General features: G+C 39.6%; 1 protein-coding gene across 6 annotated transcripts in view; it reads left to right on the top strand.

Moving 5' to 3' along the window:
* The window catches only part of MALRD1 (MAM and LDL receptor class A domain containing 1), a 752,096-nt gene that overhangs the window by 218,751 nt on the left and 513,293 nt on the right, over window positions 1–20,052 (top strand). For all 6 annotated transcript variants that reach the window (XM_077154409.1, XM_077154433.1, XM_077154399.1 and 3 more), the window contains exons 21-22: window positions 9,389–9,565; window positions 13,616–13,778. In XM_077154409.1, coding sequence (XP_077010524.1) covers window positions 9,389–9,565; window positions 13,616–13,778 — 340 coding nt within the window. The remainder of the gene's footprint in view (window positions 1–9,388; window positions 9,566–13,615; window positions 13,779–20,052) is intronic.

Here is a 20,052-nt window from a genome sequence, read left to right as displayed (position 1 = left end):
TCACCTATTTTTAAATGAAAAATTTAAAATTTTGTCATGTTCTGGTTGAGGGAAAAGGATGCCAAAAGTGGAGAAGATGTTTAAGATACTTAGATTCCAGCTAGAACAGTCTTCAGCTGCTGTTCAAATGTACTTGCAGCAACTTTTGAATATAGCAGAATGTCTGTAAATATAGAAATTACCTGTGCCACATGAAAAATTCCATTGAATCCATCTTTTAGAGCAAAGGTATTTCAGGAAGAGCCAATTTGCTGTTGGAGAGAGAGAAAAGCATTGCATATACATGCCAAGCAGCTGGGTCACAATTACCATGTCCAAAGAACAGCTTTGTTTTAGCAAAACCGGTTCTCCCATGCCGTAGGTATGGTAATGCAGACACTTTAATACAGTCAGGCTAAAAGTAGTTGTTTCAGCTTGCAGGTATAATGCTTGCTCTTGTATTAAGTGCACTACTAAAACTGTGTGTTTTTCCATGGAGCTATAGATATATCAAAATTTACAATTTTCTATAGATTGATTGTGCATAAACTTAAAGCAGACATTTAAAATTTTAAATTAAATATATGACTTAACATAAGAAGTCATAGGAAAAGAAAATATGTGTTGTTACCAAGATATAGATTGAGCATAATTTTGCAAATTAGTTAAGTAATTCACCCAATTATAACATGCTATACCTGGTTATAATTTATCAAGGACCAGGGAGGTTAAAATGTTGATTTCATTTGTTCTGTTGTCGATGAATGGATAGCTGTCCACGGGTGTTTTAGTTTGCAAAAGCTGCCAGGATGCAATATAACAGAAATGAACCCCAGTGTTTACAAAGAGAATTTATTGTGTTACAAGTTTACAGTTCTAAGGCAATAAAAATGTCCAACTAGGGCATCCAGAGAAAGATACCTTGACTCAAGAAAGGCCAACATCTTGACTCAAGATACATGGCAGGCATCTGCTGGTCCTTGTTTCTGGTTCCATTGTTACCAGCTTCTGATGCTTTCTAGGCATCTGCGGGCCTTCATTTAGCTCCTCCAGAAGACAATCTGGATTCTGGCTTCCATAGCATCTCATGGGAAGTTACATGACAACGTCTGCTGGGCTCTGCATCTCCAAATATCTGTGTCATGGCATTGGCTGTCTCTGTCAGCACTCCACGCATCTCCGAATGTCTGCATCTCTATCAGCTCTGAAGCAACTGTTCTCTAAGCATCTGCATCTGAGGTTTCTCCAAAATGATTTCCCTCTAAAAGGGAAAGCACACAAGACCTACCTTGAGTGGGTGGAGTCACAGCTCCATCTAATCAAAAAGCCATACCCACAATTGGAGGCACCACCTTTCCATGGAAGTGATCTAATCAAAAGGTCATGCCCCTAATTGAGTGTGTCAGTGTCCATGGAAACAATTCGATCAAAGTTTACACCTTACAACATTGAATCAGGAAAACATGGGCTTTCCCAGAAGACTGGATCAGGAAAAGGGACCTGGCTTTTCTGGGGTATATAACAGCTTCAAAATGGCACAGGAGGGAAGTCTCATAAAAACAATCTGGGAAATCTGTTTTATATGAAGGATTGTGATAGTGTTGCATGCAGCTCAACTTATTTGTTATAAGGAATTCACAGAGAAAGGGGTTAGAATGAAAAGTGCGTCTGGAGGCTGAGCCACCCACCTCGACAATCTTCCAGAGGCAGGTGGGCAGCGGCTGGCCTCCCTGTGCTTCGGGAACCTCTAAAGAGATCAGATCAAGCCACACTAATTTCTGCTTCTGAGTGAGTGTAAACTCCAGTCAAAATCTGCGTATCGCCTCTGCAATTTCTGTTTAATCTGCAGAGCTTTCAGTGCTTTTCTTTGCTGAGAGATACAAACCCAGCATCGCTGCCAACTTCAGCCTTATCCTGAGCAATTACAGGCAAAAAAATCACAGGTTTATTATTAGTCTAGGTATACTTTGCCATTAAAAATTGTAAAAAGAAGCATAATAAAAAGTTTACCCACATACTGCATATGTCCATTTCTAGAATGACCTGATTTAAGGAGAGCGTGCATTAGTGAAGAAATTGCTAAGTAAAGTAAGCCGACTTTTTTTTTTCCTGTGAAATATGATGCTCAGTGTCACTTTACTGTTAACATTATGCAGGATTTGAACATTTGCAGAAAAAAAGGACCGCTGGTGGCCTACCCTGGTCTCCCTGCTGAAAGAGGCTCTCCTGTGCATGAAGTGCAGCCAACCAGGTTCCTCCCCCGAACCTAACTGGGTTCTGATGCCCAAACAAGGGGACCCTGGTGCTGCCTCCAGGAGGTTAGCTTAACAGCAAAGGGACAAGGCCACCTTGAAGACACTATTGAAGTCGGAGACCGCCTAAAGGCGAAGGGTGTGGCAGGAGCCTCACCATCCCTGCCGCACCTCAGGCCCAAACAGCGTCTTGGCTGCACACTGTCCTGGGCTCTCCCTGCTGTGGACAGAACCCAAGGAACCACCTGCAGCTCCGTTGTCCAGACACAAGCACCACCATGACCAAAGTTTGTCTCTGGAGTAAGAGACAGTTTTCTCTGTTTGCTCTCCTGGTGTTCTCAAATATAAACACATTGGGCTTATTTGGTTTTTAAAGTTTTGGTTCATTCTCGTGGAATAACAAATAAAGAGTAATGAGGAAAGGTCAAAGAATTAAACGATCTTACATTTTCGGTTTTGACGTTGCAGTGCTTTTACCAATCCCTCTTGAATCTATCTGAGATAGAAAATGAGTGATCTCCATTTTAATTCCACTGAGTATAGACTCATCAGCCTCCTTTATCTATGACATCCAACTCACATCAATGATTTCCTCTTAAAGATTTTTCCTAGTTCAAGCTGGAGTCAGTCCTAAAGATGAGTTAAGACTTCTGGTTATAATACCATGGTGGACCAGCTGGCTTGAAACTCTAGTGCTGCTTACACAGTCAGCTGTCATCATCAGCGGTGACAGTCTCTGCAAACACCGCCACACCGATAGCAAGTACCAACCACTGCTTCCAGGACAAATGCAGGCTAAGGTTCCTTCAAGCCTCTGGTGACAAAGTTTTCATCCGTTGATCAGCAGGTAACCTTGTTCCCTGTGTTTCTATTGAAAGACATCTTATTTAAGGTATTGATTCACTAGCAATGAACTTGCAGCCAGCACTGTGATTCATACCTAGATGTAGCACATCTAACAGGTTTATTCTTTCCCATAGGCACATCACAGCACAGCTTTACATGTAGAAACTGGAGAAGCACTGCAGTGCTGCACTCGGGGGGCAGGTTTAACAGCAACATCACTGTGCTGGTTTGAAAGGAAGTATGCCCCCTAGAAAATCCATGTTTTAACCAAAGTTCCATTTCATAAGGGTAGAATAATCCATATTTAATACTGTATGTTTGAAACTGTAATCAGATCATCTCCCTGGATGATGTGATTTAGTCGAGTGCTTATTAAACTGGATTAGATGATGAGATGTCTCCACCCATCTGGGTGGGTATTGATTGGTTTATTGGAGTCCTATAAAAGAGGAAACATTTTGGAGAAAGCAATTCGGAGAGAGCAGAAAATGCTGCAGCGCCACAAAGCAGGGAGTCCACAAGGCAGCGACCTTTGCAGATGCAGAAGGAGAACACCTCCTGGGGAGCTTCATGAAACTGGAAGCCAGGAAAAAAAGCTAGCAGATGACACCGTGTTCGCCATGTGCCCTTCCAGATGAGAGAGAAGCTCTATGTTCACCATGTGCCTCCTCACTTGAGAGAGAGAATCCCTGAGCTTCATCGGCTTTCTTGAACAAGGTATCTTTCTGTGGATGCCGTAGATTGGACATTTCTATAAACTTGTTTTAATTGGGACATTTTCTCAGCTTTAGAACTGTAAACTAGCAACTCATTAAATTCCCCTTTTTAAAAGCCATTCAGTTTCTGGTATATTGCATTCCCGCAGCTAGCAAACTAGAAGAATCACCAAGAGAAAGCATAAAAATGCAACAAATGTGACACTAAGTATACACCAAGATGAGAAAATGCAACAAACATGACACTAAGTCTACAAGATGAGCCTGTCTATAGCATGAGAGCTGAACTAAGGAGGCAGAGTGTCACCTGTACCTCAGCGGAGAACATGCATGTTGGACGATAAAGTATTTGACACTCAGTACATGCCCAAAAATGACTGCGAAGGTTCTGGCAACATCAGTTTTGAAGGTGAAAAAAAATTTTAACGAGTAAGTGAATATACAAATATGGAATCCATGAATCACAAGATTATACTACACCTAGAAATGTCAAATATACTATAACATACATTCATTTAAATGTCAAACCGAGCTTATAAAATAAAACCCACCAGTGACAGAAATAAAGAGGATGTGAAAAAATAGGAAAGAAAGCATAACGTGACGGTCAGAGTCAGGGAGTGAGAGACTATGGGGGGGGCGAGAAGGCAAGGAAGGGGCAGAAGAGGGGCAGAAGTGTTAGCCCACCTCTGGGCTGGGGGAACCATTGGGGATCCCAAAGAAGCAACTCAAAGTTCATCCAGAAGGATCCTTCTACAAGTAGGTGACAAAGGAGTCTCACAGAAAAATCAAGCCCAGTGTACAAAAAGAATTACAACGAAACTCATAAAACATCGGTAGATAGCACAAGCTCTATCTAATGCTAGAATAAAATTCTTATATAAAAAGAGTAGAATGAGCATTACAAATTATGATAACCAGCCTCTGACACAGTCCCCGATGATCCCCACCTGCTTGTTTTCATACCTTGTGTGCCAGTCCCCACCCACGTAACAGAATGGACTTGGGCAAGCATAGAACGTGGTGGCACAGGCAGTGTGTGATTCTCAGAGCTGGGCTTCTGCTGTCTTCTCCTGGATTGCTCACTCTGAGAAAAGCCAGGCACCAGGTTAAAAGAGAACCTCGCCAAATGAACTGTTGTGTGCAGCTCAGAAAGAAACAAATAAGCTCAAAAAGGATGGACAAAATGGCAAACGCATGAGTAACTCTAAATATACCAACAGTTGGTGAGTATGTATGCAACCAGAATTATATTTTTCACAAACAAACACTCTCCCTTTCACCCTCCTCCATCTCTTAAGTTACTTCCACTCTGCATTGAATATGTGCTAATTTGCTATTTACAGCCATCTCTTATAAGCACTCTCATGCAGTCTTGCTTATTTCACTGAGCATAATGTTTTCAAGGTTCCTCCATGTTGCAGCATGTCTCAGAATTTCATTTTCTCTTATGGCTGTATAATCCATTATGGGTGTGTACCACATTTTTAATTAGAGAAGTTGTCAGTATTCAGAGAAGTTATACAGAAAATACAGAGGCCCCCCCATATAACCCTCTCCCCATTATTAATGCCTTGCATTAGTGTGGAGCATTGATTACAATCGATGAAAATATTATCGTTGTACTATTTGCAGTAGTGCATGCTTTCCATTAGGGTTCCCTGATTGTGCTATACACTCCTATGTCGTTGTTTAATTTTTATTCTAGTAGCATATATCCTATCTAAAATTGTCCCTCTTAAGTACATTCAAATATATAATTCAGTGCTGTTAATTACGCTCATGTGTTGTGCTACCATCATTACTATCCATTACCAAAACTTTTCCATCACCACAAATAGAAACAGTGAACAGTTTAAGGATTAAATCCCCATTCCCTATCACCACCCTGAACCCTGATAGTTCCTATTCTAGTTTCTGACTCTGTGAATTTGCTTATTCTAATTCTTTCATAACAGTGATGTCATACAATATTTGTCCATTTATGTCTGACTTATTTCACGCAACATAATGTCTTCATGGTTCCTCCATGTTGTTGCATGGATCAGAACTCCATTCCTTTGTTTCCATTCCTTTTTACAGCGGAATAATTTCCATCGTGTGTATATACACATTTTGTCTATCCATTCTTCAGTTGATGGACGCTTGGGTTGCTTCTATCTTTTCTCACTTGTGTATAATACTGCAATGAACACTGGCGTGAGAACATCTGTTTGAGTCCCTGCTTTCAATTCTCTTGGTATATATCCAGAAGTGGGATTCCCAGATCGTAGGGTAATTCTATGCTTAACTTTGTGAGGAACTCCCCAAATGCCTTCCACAGTGGCTGCACTATTTTATATTCCCACCAACAATGAACGAGTGCTCCTATTTCTCCAGTTGTTATTTCCATTTCTAAATAGTAGCCATCCTAGAGGGTATGAAGTGGTCTCTCATTGTGGTTTTGATTTGCATTTCCTTAATGGCTAATAATGTAGAGTACCATGTCACATGCTTTTTGGACTTTCGAGTATCTTCTTTGAAGCAATGTCTATTTCAAGTCTTTTGCTAAGTTGGGTTTTTTTTTGTTGTTGTTTACCTGCGGGATTTCTTTATTGTATTCTGGAAATTAAACCTTTATTGGTATATATTTTCCAAATATTTTATATTTTTCTCCCATTCTATTGGCTGTCATTTTACCTTCATGATGAAGTTGTTTGTTGCACAAAGGTTTTTCTTTAATTTTGGTAAAATCCCACTTACTGTTTTTTTCCTTTTATTGCTCTTAATTTGGGTTTAAAGCCCAAGAAACCACAGTCTAATGAGAGATTCTGAAGGTGCTTCCCTCCATTTTCTTCCAGGAATTTTATCGTTCTGGTTCTTATGATTAGGTCTTGGGTTCATTTTGAGTTGGTTTTTGTACATGACATGAGGTAGGGGTCCATTTCATTCTTTTGTATATGAACATCCAGTTTTCCCAGCACCATTTGTTGAAGGGGCTATTTGTCCTTATTCAGTGGATTGTAACCCTTGTCAAAAAATCAGTTGTTCATAGATGTCAGGGTTTATTCCTGAGCTTTCAGTTAGATTCCACTGGTCTAAATGCCAGTCATTGTGCCATAATATGCTGTTGTGGTTATTGTCGCTTTTTCATGCTTTAGTGTTGGAAAGAGTGAGTCCTTCAACTTCATTCTTCTTTTTCAAGATGGTTTTGGCTACTTTGGGTCCTTTACTCTTTCAACTAAATGGATGGTTGGCTTTTCCATTTCTGTAAAAAAAGGCTATTGTAATTTTGATTGGGATTGTATTGAATCTATTAACCACTTGGGGCAAAATCGACATATTAACAATATTCATTCTTCCAATCCATGAACATGGAATATCTTTCCATTTATTTAGGTCTACTTTAATTTCTTTTACCAATGTTTTATAGTTTTCTGTACTCAAGTTCTTTACATCTTTGATTATATTTATTCCTAGATATTTGATTCTCTTAGCTGTTATCATAAATGGATTTTTCTTGATATCTTCTTCAAATTGCTCATTACTAGTAGTATAGTAATTATAGTAGTGTTCATTACTAGTGTGTAGAAACATTCTTGAATTTTAGGTGTTGGTCTTGTACCCACCACTTTAAAGAGTTTGTTTATTAGTTCTAGAAGCTTTGTTGTAAAATTCTCAGGATTCTCTGTGTATAGGATCATGTTATCTGCAAACAGGGTAAGTTTTACTTCCTAATTTCCATTTTAGATGCCATTTATTTCCTTTACTTGCCTACTGCTTTGGCTAGAACTTCTAGTACAATGTACAATGTCCAGTACAGTGATGGCAGTGGGTGTCCTTGTGTTGTTCCTGACCTTAGAGGAAAAGCATTCAGTCTTTTATTATTGAATATATTGTAAGCAATAGGTTTTTCTTATATACCCTTTAACATGTTGAGGAACATAATAGATCTTCCAACATAGTTTCTTCCTATTCCTCGTTTCTAACTTTTTTTATCAAGAGTACGTTCTGACTTTGTCAAATGCATTTTCTGCATCAATTGATATGATCATTTGGTTTCTTCATTCATTCTATTAATGTGGTATACTTCATTAATTAATTTTCTTATGTTAAACCATCTTTGCTTACCTGGGATAAATTTCTCCTGATCCTGGTCTATAATTCTCTTAATGTGCTGCTGGATTCAGTATACTAGTATTTTGTTGAGGATTTTTGCATTTATATTCATAAGGGTTACTGGTCTGTAGTTTTCTTTTCTCATGGTCTCTCTATCAAGCTTTTGTATTAGGGTAAAGAGGGCCCCGTGGAATTAGCTAAGTAGTGTTCCCTTCTCTATAATATTTTGTAAAACTCTGAGCAGGGTTGGTGTTAATTCTTCTTGAATGTTTGGTAAAATTCACAGGCCAGAATATTTCCCTGCTTTGCCACATATTTTTTTCCCGTTACCAATGAAGACCTTTTCCCCTTCCTCATCTAGTCTGCTTCTAATCATCCTTCAAGACTTACAACTTAGTTCAAACATCATCCTGCCAGGAAGTCTTCTTGGACTCCAATCTGATGTATGCTTTCCTCTGTGTCCTCTCAGTATGCCATGCAGTCTTGCATTCACTCATCTATCCATTCATTCATTCTGCTATCTCTGTCCTCCCATTCACTCATCTATCCATTCATTCATTCTGCTCTCTCCGTCCTCTCATTCACTCATCTATCCATTCATTCATTCTGCTATCTCCGTCCTCCCATTCACTCATCTATCCATTCATTCATTCTGCTCTCTCCGTCCTCCCATTCCTCCACCCATCCCTCCATCCATTTATCCATCTGTCCATTCATTCAGTTGTCAAAATCATGTGCCCACCATTTACCATGAATTGCCGGTGGTGCTGTGCATACAGATGTGAAAGGATAGATACTATTCCTGTTTAAATGGAGGTTGAATCTTGACCATGGGCTTAGCACACTGAATTGTATGAAATATTGACCCAATTGCCTGGTCCACTGGTCAAAACTCTTTTGCAGTAAAGATGGTGTGTTTGATTGGAGACCCACAATCCCTACTGTATGCAGGTCACCTGGAAGTTGTCAATCAGTTAACAAACTTGTATATATTTCTTTCAACTTCTGTAATTTCAGAAATTATAGTCTTGACTGTACTATACTTGAGATGAGTACTTTGGGTATTCTGGTTTGAATTCCTCTTGCAACATTGAATCTTGACTATGTGAAACAAAGATGAGATATTTGTAATCTAGACTCTGCATAAAGTTTATTTTTCTAGGGGATTAAAATGTTTAATTGGCAATAAATTCTGGTTCCTAATGATCTTCTAAGCCATGTTCTTCCAATTCCCATTTCTTTAGTGAACTCTGAGCAGCTTTTCTTTAATTTCCATTGGCATCTCCATCTATTTTTATTCTAGAACCATTTCCTATTGCTTAAAACCAAGAATCCCCAATTTGTATGCTTACCTACAGGAGTTAAGCAGATCAGCAAATAATATCATAACTCTTTTTAATGTTGACTAGAAAGAGTACCTAGAAAAGCTTCATTGTGTAAAATCTTTAAAGAATGAAATATCTGCTAAATATTATTTGCATGTTATTTCTTATCAAGGTGACTTGCCAGTGGGCATTCCAACTCCCCCAGAAACTGCAGTTCCAGTGACGTTACCTCCACACAACTGCACGGACAGGGAATTTGTCTGCAGGGCCAATGGACAATGTGTTGACAGGATTCAGAAATGTGACTTTAGATTTGACTGCCCTGACAAATCAGATGAATCATCCTGTGGTAGGTGAATTCTTAAATTATGTACTAAATATAGTCACAGAATACATGGAAAATGATAGCATAATCTCTAAACTACACAGTTTAGGGGGAGGGTAAGAAATTTTCAACTTGGTTTAGAACAATTTCTTCACATAGGAGCTATTTTTATGGAAAATTGTAGCGAATGAATCATGCATTTTCTATCATGTCCAACAAAAAGTTTTTGGATTAATGTTTTGGAATAATAAAACAATTAGACGTCTGGATTAGATGACACTAGAATGAGTCTAAGAGTGTGGATCTGAATAGTATTCTGATTTTGCTACTAGAAGAGAAAATTATTCATTTCCTATACCTGATCTAAGGTGGACAAGATTGAGAAAATTCTCCAACCCCTTCAGATGCTGCCTAAATATAGAGTATAAATAAATATTTGGGTCAATTTCAAAAGCATGCTGGTGCTAGATTAAATAAATTGAACTATCAACATGTGTGAATTAATAGTCCGTTTTCCTCCATTTTCAGTTTCAGTCCATTCACAAAAACTTCTAGACCCATTTTGTTGGGAACTTTGGGGAACTTTGGGGAACACTGAGTCCATGGGCTTTACTTGACTCTGGGTCAACCATTTCCTAATTCTTCCCCGCTGAGCCTACCATTTTCTTTAAGCCAAGTGGTGGGTACTTATGCTTTTATTATTTTTTTTAACTTCTTATGGAGAATAGCAGATATGTACAAATGTACACCAAATCAGATAATACTCCCCTTACACCCATCACCTAATATCAGCTTTTAAGATCTCAGGAACAATCCTGTTTCACCAACATTCTTCTCTTTACTTCCTCCTGTATTATTGTTATTTTTTTATTTAAAATTAAAAAAAAATTTATTGATACATATTTTACGTTAACGAACCATGTAATCATCTAAAGTGTACAATCAGTGGTGCACAATATCATCATATAGCTGTGCATATATCATCAAATTGACTTTTTTGTTTCTTCTTTGTGAAAAATAACATGTATTCAAAAAAGCAATAAACTTCAAAGCACATCACAACAATTAGTTATGGAACAGATTTCAGAGTTTGGTGTGGGCTACAATTCCCATACCAATGATCTAGTTGTGAATCTTATATAATGCCCTAGGTTTTTGGCAGGAATGGTTTTGGTTGGGGTTTGGCAAAGGATGATAGGTAGCAATGTCTAAGTGAAGATTGCATGAGACTTCCAGAGTAGCCTCCAAACTCTATTTGATCTCCGTCAGTCACTGATAACTTATTTGTTGCACTTCTTCTCCCCCTTTTAGTCAGGATGGCATTGTTGATCCCATGGTGCCAAGCCCAGGCTCATCCCTGGGAGCCATCTCCCATGCCGCCTGGGAGACCTTCACCCCTGGATGTCATTATTAATGATTTCACTTACAAAGTTGGGCTTAGAGAGAGAGAGGCCACATCTGAGCAACAAAAGAGGTCCTCCAGAAGTAACTCTTAGACATACCTACAGGTAGGCTAAACTTCTCTGATACCAACATGAGCTTCATAAGAGTAAGCCTCAAGATGAAGCACATGGCCTATTGATTTGGGTGTCCCTAATGTTTCCAAGTATCAGAGTTTTCCCTAGTGGTAAAGTTTAATACTTTCATATTTTTTCTCCTATCCCTCAAGGGGCTTTGCCAATACATTTTGATTATCTGCTTAATATACTCTGGAATGTAGGCCCCCATTCTTATTCTGAGCTTCCTATGTTTGGATTGTTTAAATGATCTATTCAGACAGGTTGAGTTAGATTATGTGCTACAGAAAATTTAGGTTCTGGACAAAATAAACCTTTCTTCCTTTGGTCTCAAAGAGTAGATGAAATTCTAAAATGCAGTGTCTTCCTTACCCCTGTATTCTGAATCACCTGAATTTCAACCCAAATGTTGAGCCTATTTTTTATCTCTGTCCTTCACAGATGTCAAATAGGATAAGGAGGAAGCATCACAATGCCTGTAAATTAGATTAATTGGCTTACAGGTTGCCATTGCCTAAATGCCCACGTATAATGGATGCTCTGTCAAATATATAGAGTTCACAAGAAAACCCTAACTCCATATAGCTGGCACCTTGACTGCCCGCTTCTTGGGGAGAGAGGGTTTTCATATGTTGGTGTTTGCCAGTCCACTGTTTTCCTCAGTGGGTCATAGGCAGATTATTTAATTTAAAAGAGAATTTCTCAACTAAAAATAGAGCCTAAAAGAGGAGCAAAACTAATCTATGTCTGCATGGGCAAAGCACCAGAGCAGAAGGTGAAAGCATGGGTATTTTCTTCCCTGCCCTTTAAAGTCTCTCCCTTTGCCAATGAGCAGCCAACCTCTGTGGAGTAGAATTTGATTTTGTGGGCTATGGCTTTTCTCAGGTGTCTGGGTGATATTAGGGTTAATGTAGAGGTAATACAGGAAGCCCCTGTCAGCTTATTTTATTTAGCTTCTATCAGCCTTCTCAAGTAATCCTATAGACTTAAAAAATCAAATAATGTTCATATTCTATTCCTTTCACCCAGTAACAAAATGTATAAAATGTATATGCTTCTAATATATGTATATACACACACACACACACACACACACACACACACCATAGATAAACAAACCGAGCCAAAAAAATATAGAAGTCAAAGCTAATAAGAGACTTGACCCACAGATGGGCTGGTCCAGTGATAGCTCCAGTGGGTCAGGGAATTATACCAAGTGTCACAGACACGAAGGTGGGGTGGCATTCAGGTTTTCAGAAAGACACTAAAATCCTTTTATGCACATACAAAGTTGTACTGTTTTTGAAGTTTACACAAAATCTAATTAATCACATCTACTGAGTATGTTTACTGGAATCTGAAGTTCTTTAGTTCTACTTTGCAATTTTCAGCTTTGCCTTTTATGAGTTTTGATAAGCTCTTTAACATTCTCAAATGAATGCCTACTATTAAACTATTATTTTAAAATCATGGGGATTTTTTATTTTGTTAGAGAAAATTGAAATATTATCATTTTATTTTCAAAGAAGAAACTGTACCATCTTGTCACCTTCTCCATCTCTTTATAAAAGGAAATATGGGTAATAGGGTTTTATCTGCACTTTCATTTTCTAATCATCTTTTCAAAATCTATAACACTCATCTTTTTAGTGAGATGAAGGATATTCTATTGAATCCTAAACTTGTTCACAGAAATTAATAACTATATAATCTATAAAAATATTAAGGATTAAATACCATATCTATTATAATTAAAAAGCACTTTCTTTGAAAGCAGAATTCCTTCTCATTTTTTTTTTCCTTAAGTCATGGGCCTTAGGTTTCTGAATCTTGGTGATTTAGAAGATGTGCAGAAAAGCTGGAGTGTCACCACGTTTTCCATAGTATATGAAAACTCATCAAGACTATTTTTATTCAAGAAGTGAAAGATTTAAGATAGACATGAGCAAATTCGGAGAGAGCGAGAAGCCACAGAGCATTCCCAAATACACATAGCTGTGTAATTAATAAAAATCACTGGGCTTGTAGTTTCCTGTAATGTTAGAATACAACAATTACAAGAATCTCAAAAATTTACAAGAAAAGTCAAATTTACAAAAAATACTGTAAATCTCATTATTCCATTGTAATTATCATTGTTTTAAACTTAAATAGTTTGTAATTTGGAACAATCTCTTCAAAGGCTGAAGCTTATCTTTGTAATATTCCTGTGAAAAAAGGAGACCAGCCTTGTTGGAGCTCAGAGACCACACAAGTGCTGTATCTTCCTGTCAGACCCACCTTGCTGCTTTAGGGTGCTCAATGACTCTCACCTCCTCATGGAACCAATCAATTCCTCCAAGCATTCGATCATCCCTATGTCAGTTGCTATAGATACCTGAATATATGGAGCCTAGATTTGTGAAAAACTCTTCTGGTGATTATGTAGCTCATCGCATAATCATTTTAGCTCTACTTAAAAATGAGAGCTCATCGCTCTAAACCAAGAGTAAGAGCATGCTATCTATTGCCACAATTATTAGATTACTCATTTTTTCTTTTTTCTTCCCATCTCAAGCCATGGACGTCTGCAGCTTTGAAAAAGGAAGCCTGTGTCAGTGGTACCAGCCAGTCCCAGCAAACGCCGTGCAGGATCCCAGCCCCTTCAGATGGGGGCTGGGTAGCGGAGCCAGCATCCAGCATGGGGAGGAAAACCACCGGCCCTCCGTGGATCACACAAAGTAAGGCCATGTGTCTTCTGAGCACATTCCTTAGGAACTATTCATTAAGCAGCACCCGAATTCTGTCTCTCCCCTGACCCTAAACCTGTGTCATCATAAGGATGGATTCTTAATGTAAAGGATGAACATTGGTTTAGTCTGCTAGGCTGCCGAAATGCAGTAGTATCAGAAATGGGCTGGCTTTTAAGTATGGGGATTTATTAGCTTACAACCATATAGTTCTGAGGCCATGAAAATGTCCAAGTCAAGGCGATATCTTCTTCTTGAAGACAGGCTGCCGGCAATCCTGGGCTCCTCTGTCTCATGTCAAGGCACAGGGTGGTATCTGCTGGTCTCTCCCATCGCTTCTGGGTTTCAGCTTCTGTGTCCTTCTCTCTGTCCACTTTCATCCCATTTGTAAAGGCTCCAGGAAGGTCCGGTGGGGCACACCTCCACTGCAATATCCAGGAAGGTCCGGTGGGGCACACCTCCACTGCAATATCCAGGAAGGCCCAGTGGGGCACACCTCCACCGCAATAACCAGGAAGGCCCAGTGGGGCACACCTCCACCGCAATATCCAGGAAGGCCCGGTGGGGCACACCTCCACTGCAATATCCAGGAAGGCCCGGTGGGGCACACCTCCACTGCAATATCCAGGAAGGTCCGGTGGGGCACACCTCCACCGCAATATCCAGGAAGGTCCGGTGGGGCACACCTCCACCGCAATATCCAGGAAGGCCCGGTGGGGCACACCTCCACCGCAATATCCAGGAAGGCCCGGTGGGGCACACCTCCACCGCAATATCCAGGAAGGCCCGGTGGGGCACACCTCCACCGCAATATCCAGGAAGGTCCGGTGGGGCACACCTCCACCGCAATATCCAGGAAGGTCCGGTGGGGCACACCTCCACCGCAATATCCAGGAAGGCCCGGTGGGGCACACCTCCACTGCAATATCCAGGAAGGCCCGGTGGGGCACACCTCCACTGCAATATCCAGGAAGGCCCGGTGGGGCACACCTCCACTGCAATATCCAGGAAGGCCCGGTGGGGCACACCTCCACTGCAATATCCAGGAAGGCCCGGTGGGGCACACCTCCACTGCAATAACCTCCGCAGAATGCCTCACCCACACGAGGTCTTCATGCACAGGAATGGCTCGCCTTTAAGAACACACTTTTCTGGGGTGCATGCAGTCACAAGCTAGCATAAGAGAGCTCTAATACCAAACTAAAAACAGAATTATATTTAAAATGTGGTACATGTGCTTGTGAAAATCATAGAAATGGGGAAAACCATGAGCAGAAATACAAATCATTTTTGACATAACTGCTCATTGACACACTGCTTTAAAAACGATTCCTTCTGTGCCCCAGACTGTTCTGGGCTCCTCCTTCCTCTCTTCTTTCCCTCTCTTTGCACCCCCCTCCTATTTTTCTCACCACTTTCCCTTTTCTTCTCTCTCCTCTTTCACATTCTGTTGTGTGCATACACACACACATAAACAGATGCATACACACAAGTGAGGTGCATATTTTCTGCACATGTATGAACAGGAATTTTTCTACTTTGCAATAAATCATGACCATTTCATTAAATAATGAAACCATGGCGATTTCAATAAATATCCATTTATAGTAGTATAAGGGCATTCAGGAACTAACACGCTCCCCTACTGACCATTTCCTGGCTAATGCCTTTTCACCCCCATTATGGAATAAATGATTTAGTGTCTACGGTATGACAAACAGCCTTCTAGAGCTGAAGATAAACCCACAAATGAAGCGGGGGTCCTTCCTCTCCGTGGGAAGATGGGCAATGCACACGTAAGGTGTTGCAGGGGGTGCCACCTGCTCTTGGGAAAAGGGAGCTGGTCAGGGAGGGGTCCTCAGAGAGGGCTGAGCTGGACCGTGCCCAGGGGCCAGTGCAGCAGGGACAGAAGAGCGAGGGGAGCTGCCACCGAGTGCAAGTGTCCTCTCTCGCGTACGGACAGCTGATTCTTTTGTCCTTTTCTTTGCCACTTTTGTCTTATAACTTTGTAATTGTGTTTTATGTGTTTCATATATCAGCTTTCTCTATTGTTTATTTTCTGCCTTATTTTGTTCACTGTTTTACAAATTAATTTTTTTTTTTGCATGAGCAGGCACCAAGAATCAAACCCGGGTCTCCGGCCTGGCAGGCAAGATCTCTGCCTGCTGAGCCACTGTGGCCTGCCCACAAATTAATTTTTATTCAGTGATTAATGCTCATGGTCTAAAGATTCAGAGAGTCTTATACTGGCAAACAGTGCTTCTTCTTTCAGCAACTCCCATCCATTACCTATGGATATCCTTCTCCACACTGAGAGCATGACTTCATTCATCTATATTTTTAAAACTTTTGCTAGGGACGGTTGTAGGTGGCAATATCCATATTTGTAAAGTAATACACTTAGGGAGCCGTTTCTTCATTCAATAACTTTAGATCTGGTCTGCTGGCTTCCTGTTATGAGGAACAGACTCTCTACCCACTTCCCCTAACCTTTTCCTCATCTTTGCAAGATAGTCAGACAGTTTTTGGTTAACTTAATGTTTAGGCTTAGCATTATTCTGATTTAAACTTTTAAATTTCTGAGCTAGATACTACATGATACTTAATATTCGTTAAAGTTTAATTGATGGCTCTACTTGTAAATGTAGAGAAGGGGAAAGCCCCTGGGCTTGCATCTCAGCTCCCTTACTCTCCTCTCGTCTCTGTTCCTTGCTGGATTTCTTCCCTTAGCCAAGGAAGCCTTGATAGTTTTTCCCTTTGCATAAGACTCAGTCCCTGTGCGTCGTATATCCTACTTTATGATGGCTGGCAAAAATTCCAAGTTTGTTTTCCCAAGTTTTGTTTTTCATATTTAAAGGGAAGCTTTTCTAATTTAGAGGAAGCTTTCCTCTCTCAGGTGCCTGGCTCTGGAAACTTAAACGAGACTTTGAAGCTCATTTCTGAAACGTTTTCAAGACCAGTTTCAAAAATCAAAACGCTCTAGGCTCCTTCTTTTTCTTACCAATCCCAGTTCTCTGTAAGATAGAGATTGCCTCTGGCTTAGTATGGCAAAGATCATTTATAAGCAAGTGCAAAAATAAAAACATGCTAATGTATTTCAAAATATCTCTACTCCATACACTTAACAAAGCAATAAAAAAGTCAAGGAAAGTCATGGTGGGGTAAAAATATACAGGGCAATTTTCGTTGTATAGTCAGGTCTTAGACACGATGTTAAAATGTATGTTTCATCATGAAAATGAAATAGTATGAGTTCGGTTGAGTGATATTCTAATGTCATTTTACTGTTTGTATCCACACATTTCTGAGCTAGCCCTTGTACCTGAGGAGTTGACGTGAACTCTGTGGCCTAAAATACAGGTTACAGCTTCATTTTTTATTGAGCCACACCGGTGTGGAGAGCCAGTCCCTTCAACACCCCTGTTAGAAGTTGAAGTCTTGGCTCTGTAGAACAGCTCTGCCACCGCCCTCCAGACAGCTGCGGGCACCTGACTCGGTCTTTCACTAGTATTGTAATCAAGGTTCAGAGAAAGAAATTGTCCTCTACTGTGGTCGAATAAAATTCAGTGCAACTGTTCTTCCTTACAGTTCCCATATTCTTTTGAGATTGGCCTTGGGTGAGGCTTCATTTTCTTTTCTTTTTTTTTTTTTATTAATTAAAAAAAATTAACTAACACAACATTTAGAAATCATTCCATTCTACATATGCAATCAGTAATTCTTAATATCATCACATAGATGTATGATCATTATTTCTTAGTACATTTGCATCGACTTAGAAAAAGAAATAGCAAGACAACAGAAAAAGAAATAAAATGATAATATAGAGAAAAAAATAAAAATAAAAAATACAAAAAATGTGTATAAAAAACAGAACAAACAAACAAAAGAAAAAAAACTATAGCTCAGATGCAGCTTCATTCAGTGTTTTAACATAATTACATTGCAATTAGGTAGTATTGTGCTGTCCATTTTTGAGTTTTTGTATCTAGTCCTGTTGCACAGTCTGTATCCCTTCAGCTCCAATTACCCATTATCTTACCCTGTTTCTAACTCCTGATGGTCTCTGTTACCAATGACATATTCCAAGTTTATTCACTAATGTCGGTTCACATCAGTGGGACCATACAGTATTTGTCCTTTAGTTTTTGGCTGGACTCACTCAGCATAATATTCTCTAGGTCCATCCATGTTATTACATGCTTCATAAGTTTATCTTGTCTTAAAGCTGCATAATATTCCATCGTATGTATATACCACAGTTTGTTTAGCCACTCGTCTGTTGATGGACATTTTGGCTGTTTCCATCTCTTTGCAATTGTAAATAATGCTGCTATAAACATTGGTGTGCAAATGTCCGTTTGTGTCTTTGCCCTTAAGTCCTTTGAGGAGATACCTAGCAATGGTATTTCTGGGTCGTATGGCAATTCTATATTCAGTTTTTTGAGGAACCGCCAAACTGCCTTCCACAGTGGTTGCACCATTTGACATTCCCACCAACAGTGGATAAGTGTGCCTCTTTCACTGCATCCTCTCCAGCACTTGTCATTTTCTGTTTTGTTGATAATGGCCATTCTGGTGGGTGTGAGATGATATCTCATTGTGGTTTTGATTTGCATTTCTCTAATGGCCAGGGACATTGAGCATCTCTTCATGTGCCTTTTGGCCATTTGTATTTCCTCTTCTGAGAGGTGTCTGTTCAAGTCTTTTTCCCATTTTGTAATTGGGTTGGCTGTCTTTTTGTTGTTGAGTTGAACAATCTCTTTATAAATTCTGGATACTAGACCTTTATCTGATATGTCGTTTCCAAATATTGTCTCCCATTGTGTAGGCTGTCTTTCTACTTTCTTGATGAAGTTCTTTGATGCACAAAAGTGTTTAATTTTGAGGAGCTCCCATTTCTTTCTTTCTTTCTTCAGTGCTCTTACTTTAGGTTTAAGGTCCATAAAACTGCCTCCAATTGTAAGCTTCATAAGATATCTCCCTACATTTTCCTCTAACTGTTTTATGGTCTTAGACCTAATGTTTAGATCTTTGATCCATTTTGAGTTAACTTTTGTATGGGTGTGGCTTCATTTTCTTGATCTCATGCAGTAAGAGACAACATTCGTAGGAAAGTTCCTTTCTTTGCATTTTGGAAAAGAACCATAATCTAATAAAAAAAAACAAAACTAAAAATGCACCTGCCTAGCTGGGAATTCTTCCAAAATTGTGGTTTGTTTGTCATTGAATCACAACATTTGTATCTCCAGGCATCTAGCTTTGGAGCTAACACAGATTTAATAAGTTTCGGTACGGTGAGCAGAAATACCACACGGGCATTTCTCCCGGTTTGTGGTTTCCTGTGATTTCAGGGTCCTGCCCTCCGAGCTGCACCACAGCCAGGTTGATTGGCCCAGGGATTGACTAGAGAATGTAAATTGGTTCATAGATAAGCCAGAAATTTTATGATCATCTTTGTCTCCTAACAGAAGTCTTTGACAGAATTTATTCATTTTTTACTGCTGGAAGCCAAAGAGAGCAGCATCTTGGGTCCTTGGATTTCGAATGCACTTTATTGAATCAAAGGCTCATCCATTGGTTAAATAAGTTTTACTTTCAAGATTTATTAGGAGTATGAGATCATCCTTTCAGGCAGAAGGAAGTTCTCCACCCTTGGTGGTTCACGTGGAATGATTTCACTCCTCCTGTGTCTCCTGGATCTAGTTCGCACTCAGAGAAGCTGGAGGAAAAGCTTTTCAGAATGTGGATCAAGGATCGTGGAGGTGTCATTGATAATCTGATCCACATTTATATACATATATATATATATATATATGAATATAGAATGAGATCAGATTCTGAACTCTTGGATCAAATGCTCAGGGAACGGAGCTAGGGCTCTGTGTTAACATTCCCGAATGGTTCTGGAACTTCACCCTCAGGGGCCTCGTGGCAGGAAAACGCTCTTGAGAGGCAGGTGCAGCTTTCTCATCCCCTAATACTAGTTTTGATCATAACAGAGGAATTTTTCTGTAAAGCTAGTGGCTACGTTGTTTTTAAAAACAAAATATTTCAGGACAAAACAAACAAAAATTGATCTAGAATACCTGAATTTGAGAAGCAAAATAAAACATGTATTGTTAAGTAATTCAGAAATAGTTTGGGAGACGACTCTTTACCGTGGGTAAACATAAAAATCAAGCAATTTCAAGACACCCTCTATATTATATAAAACCCAACGTTTTTTCCCAAACCTTTTTGCCTGAATGTCCTTTCACTTATC

Source organism: Tamandua tetradactyla, chromosome 1 (assembly GCF_023851605.1).
Source record: "Tamandua tetradactyla isolate mTamTet1 chromosome 1, mTamTet1.pri, whole genome shotgun sequence".
In the NCBI taxonomy this organism is placed as follows: Eukaryota; Metazoa; Chordata; class Mammalia; order Pilosa; family Myrmecophagidae; genus Tamandua; species Tamandua tetradactyla.
This window is presented reverse-complemented; position numbering and strand designations above follow the sequence as displayed.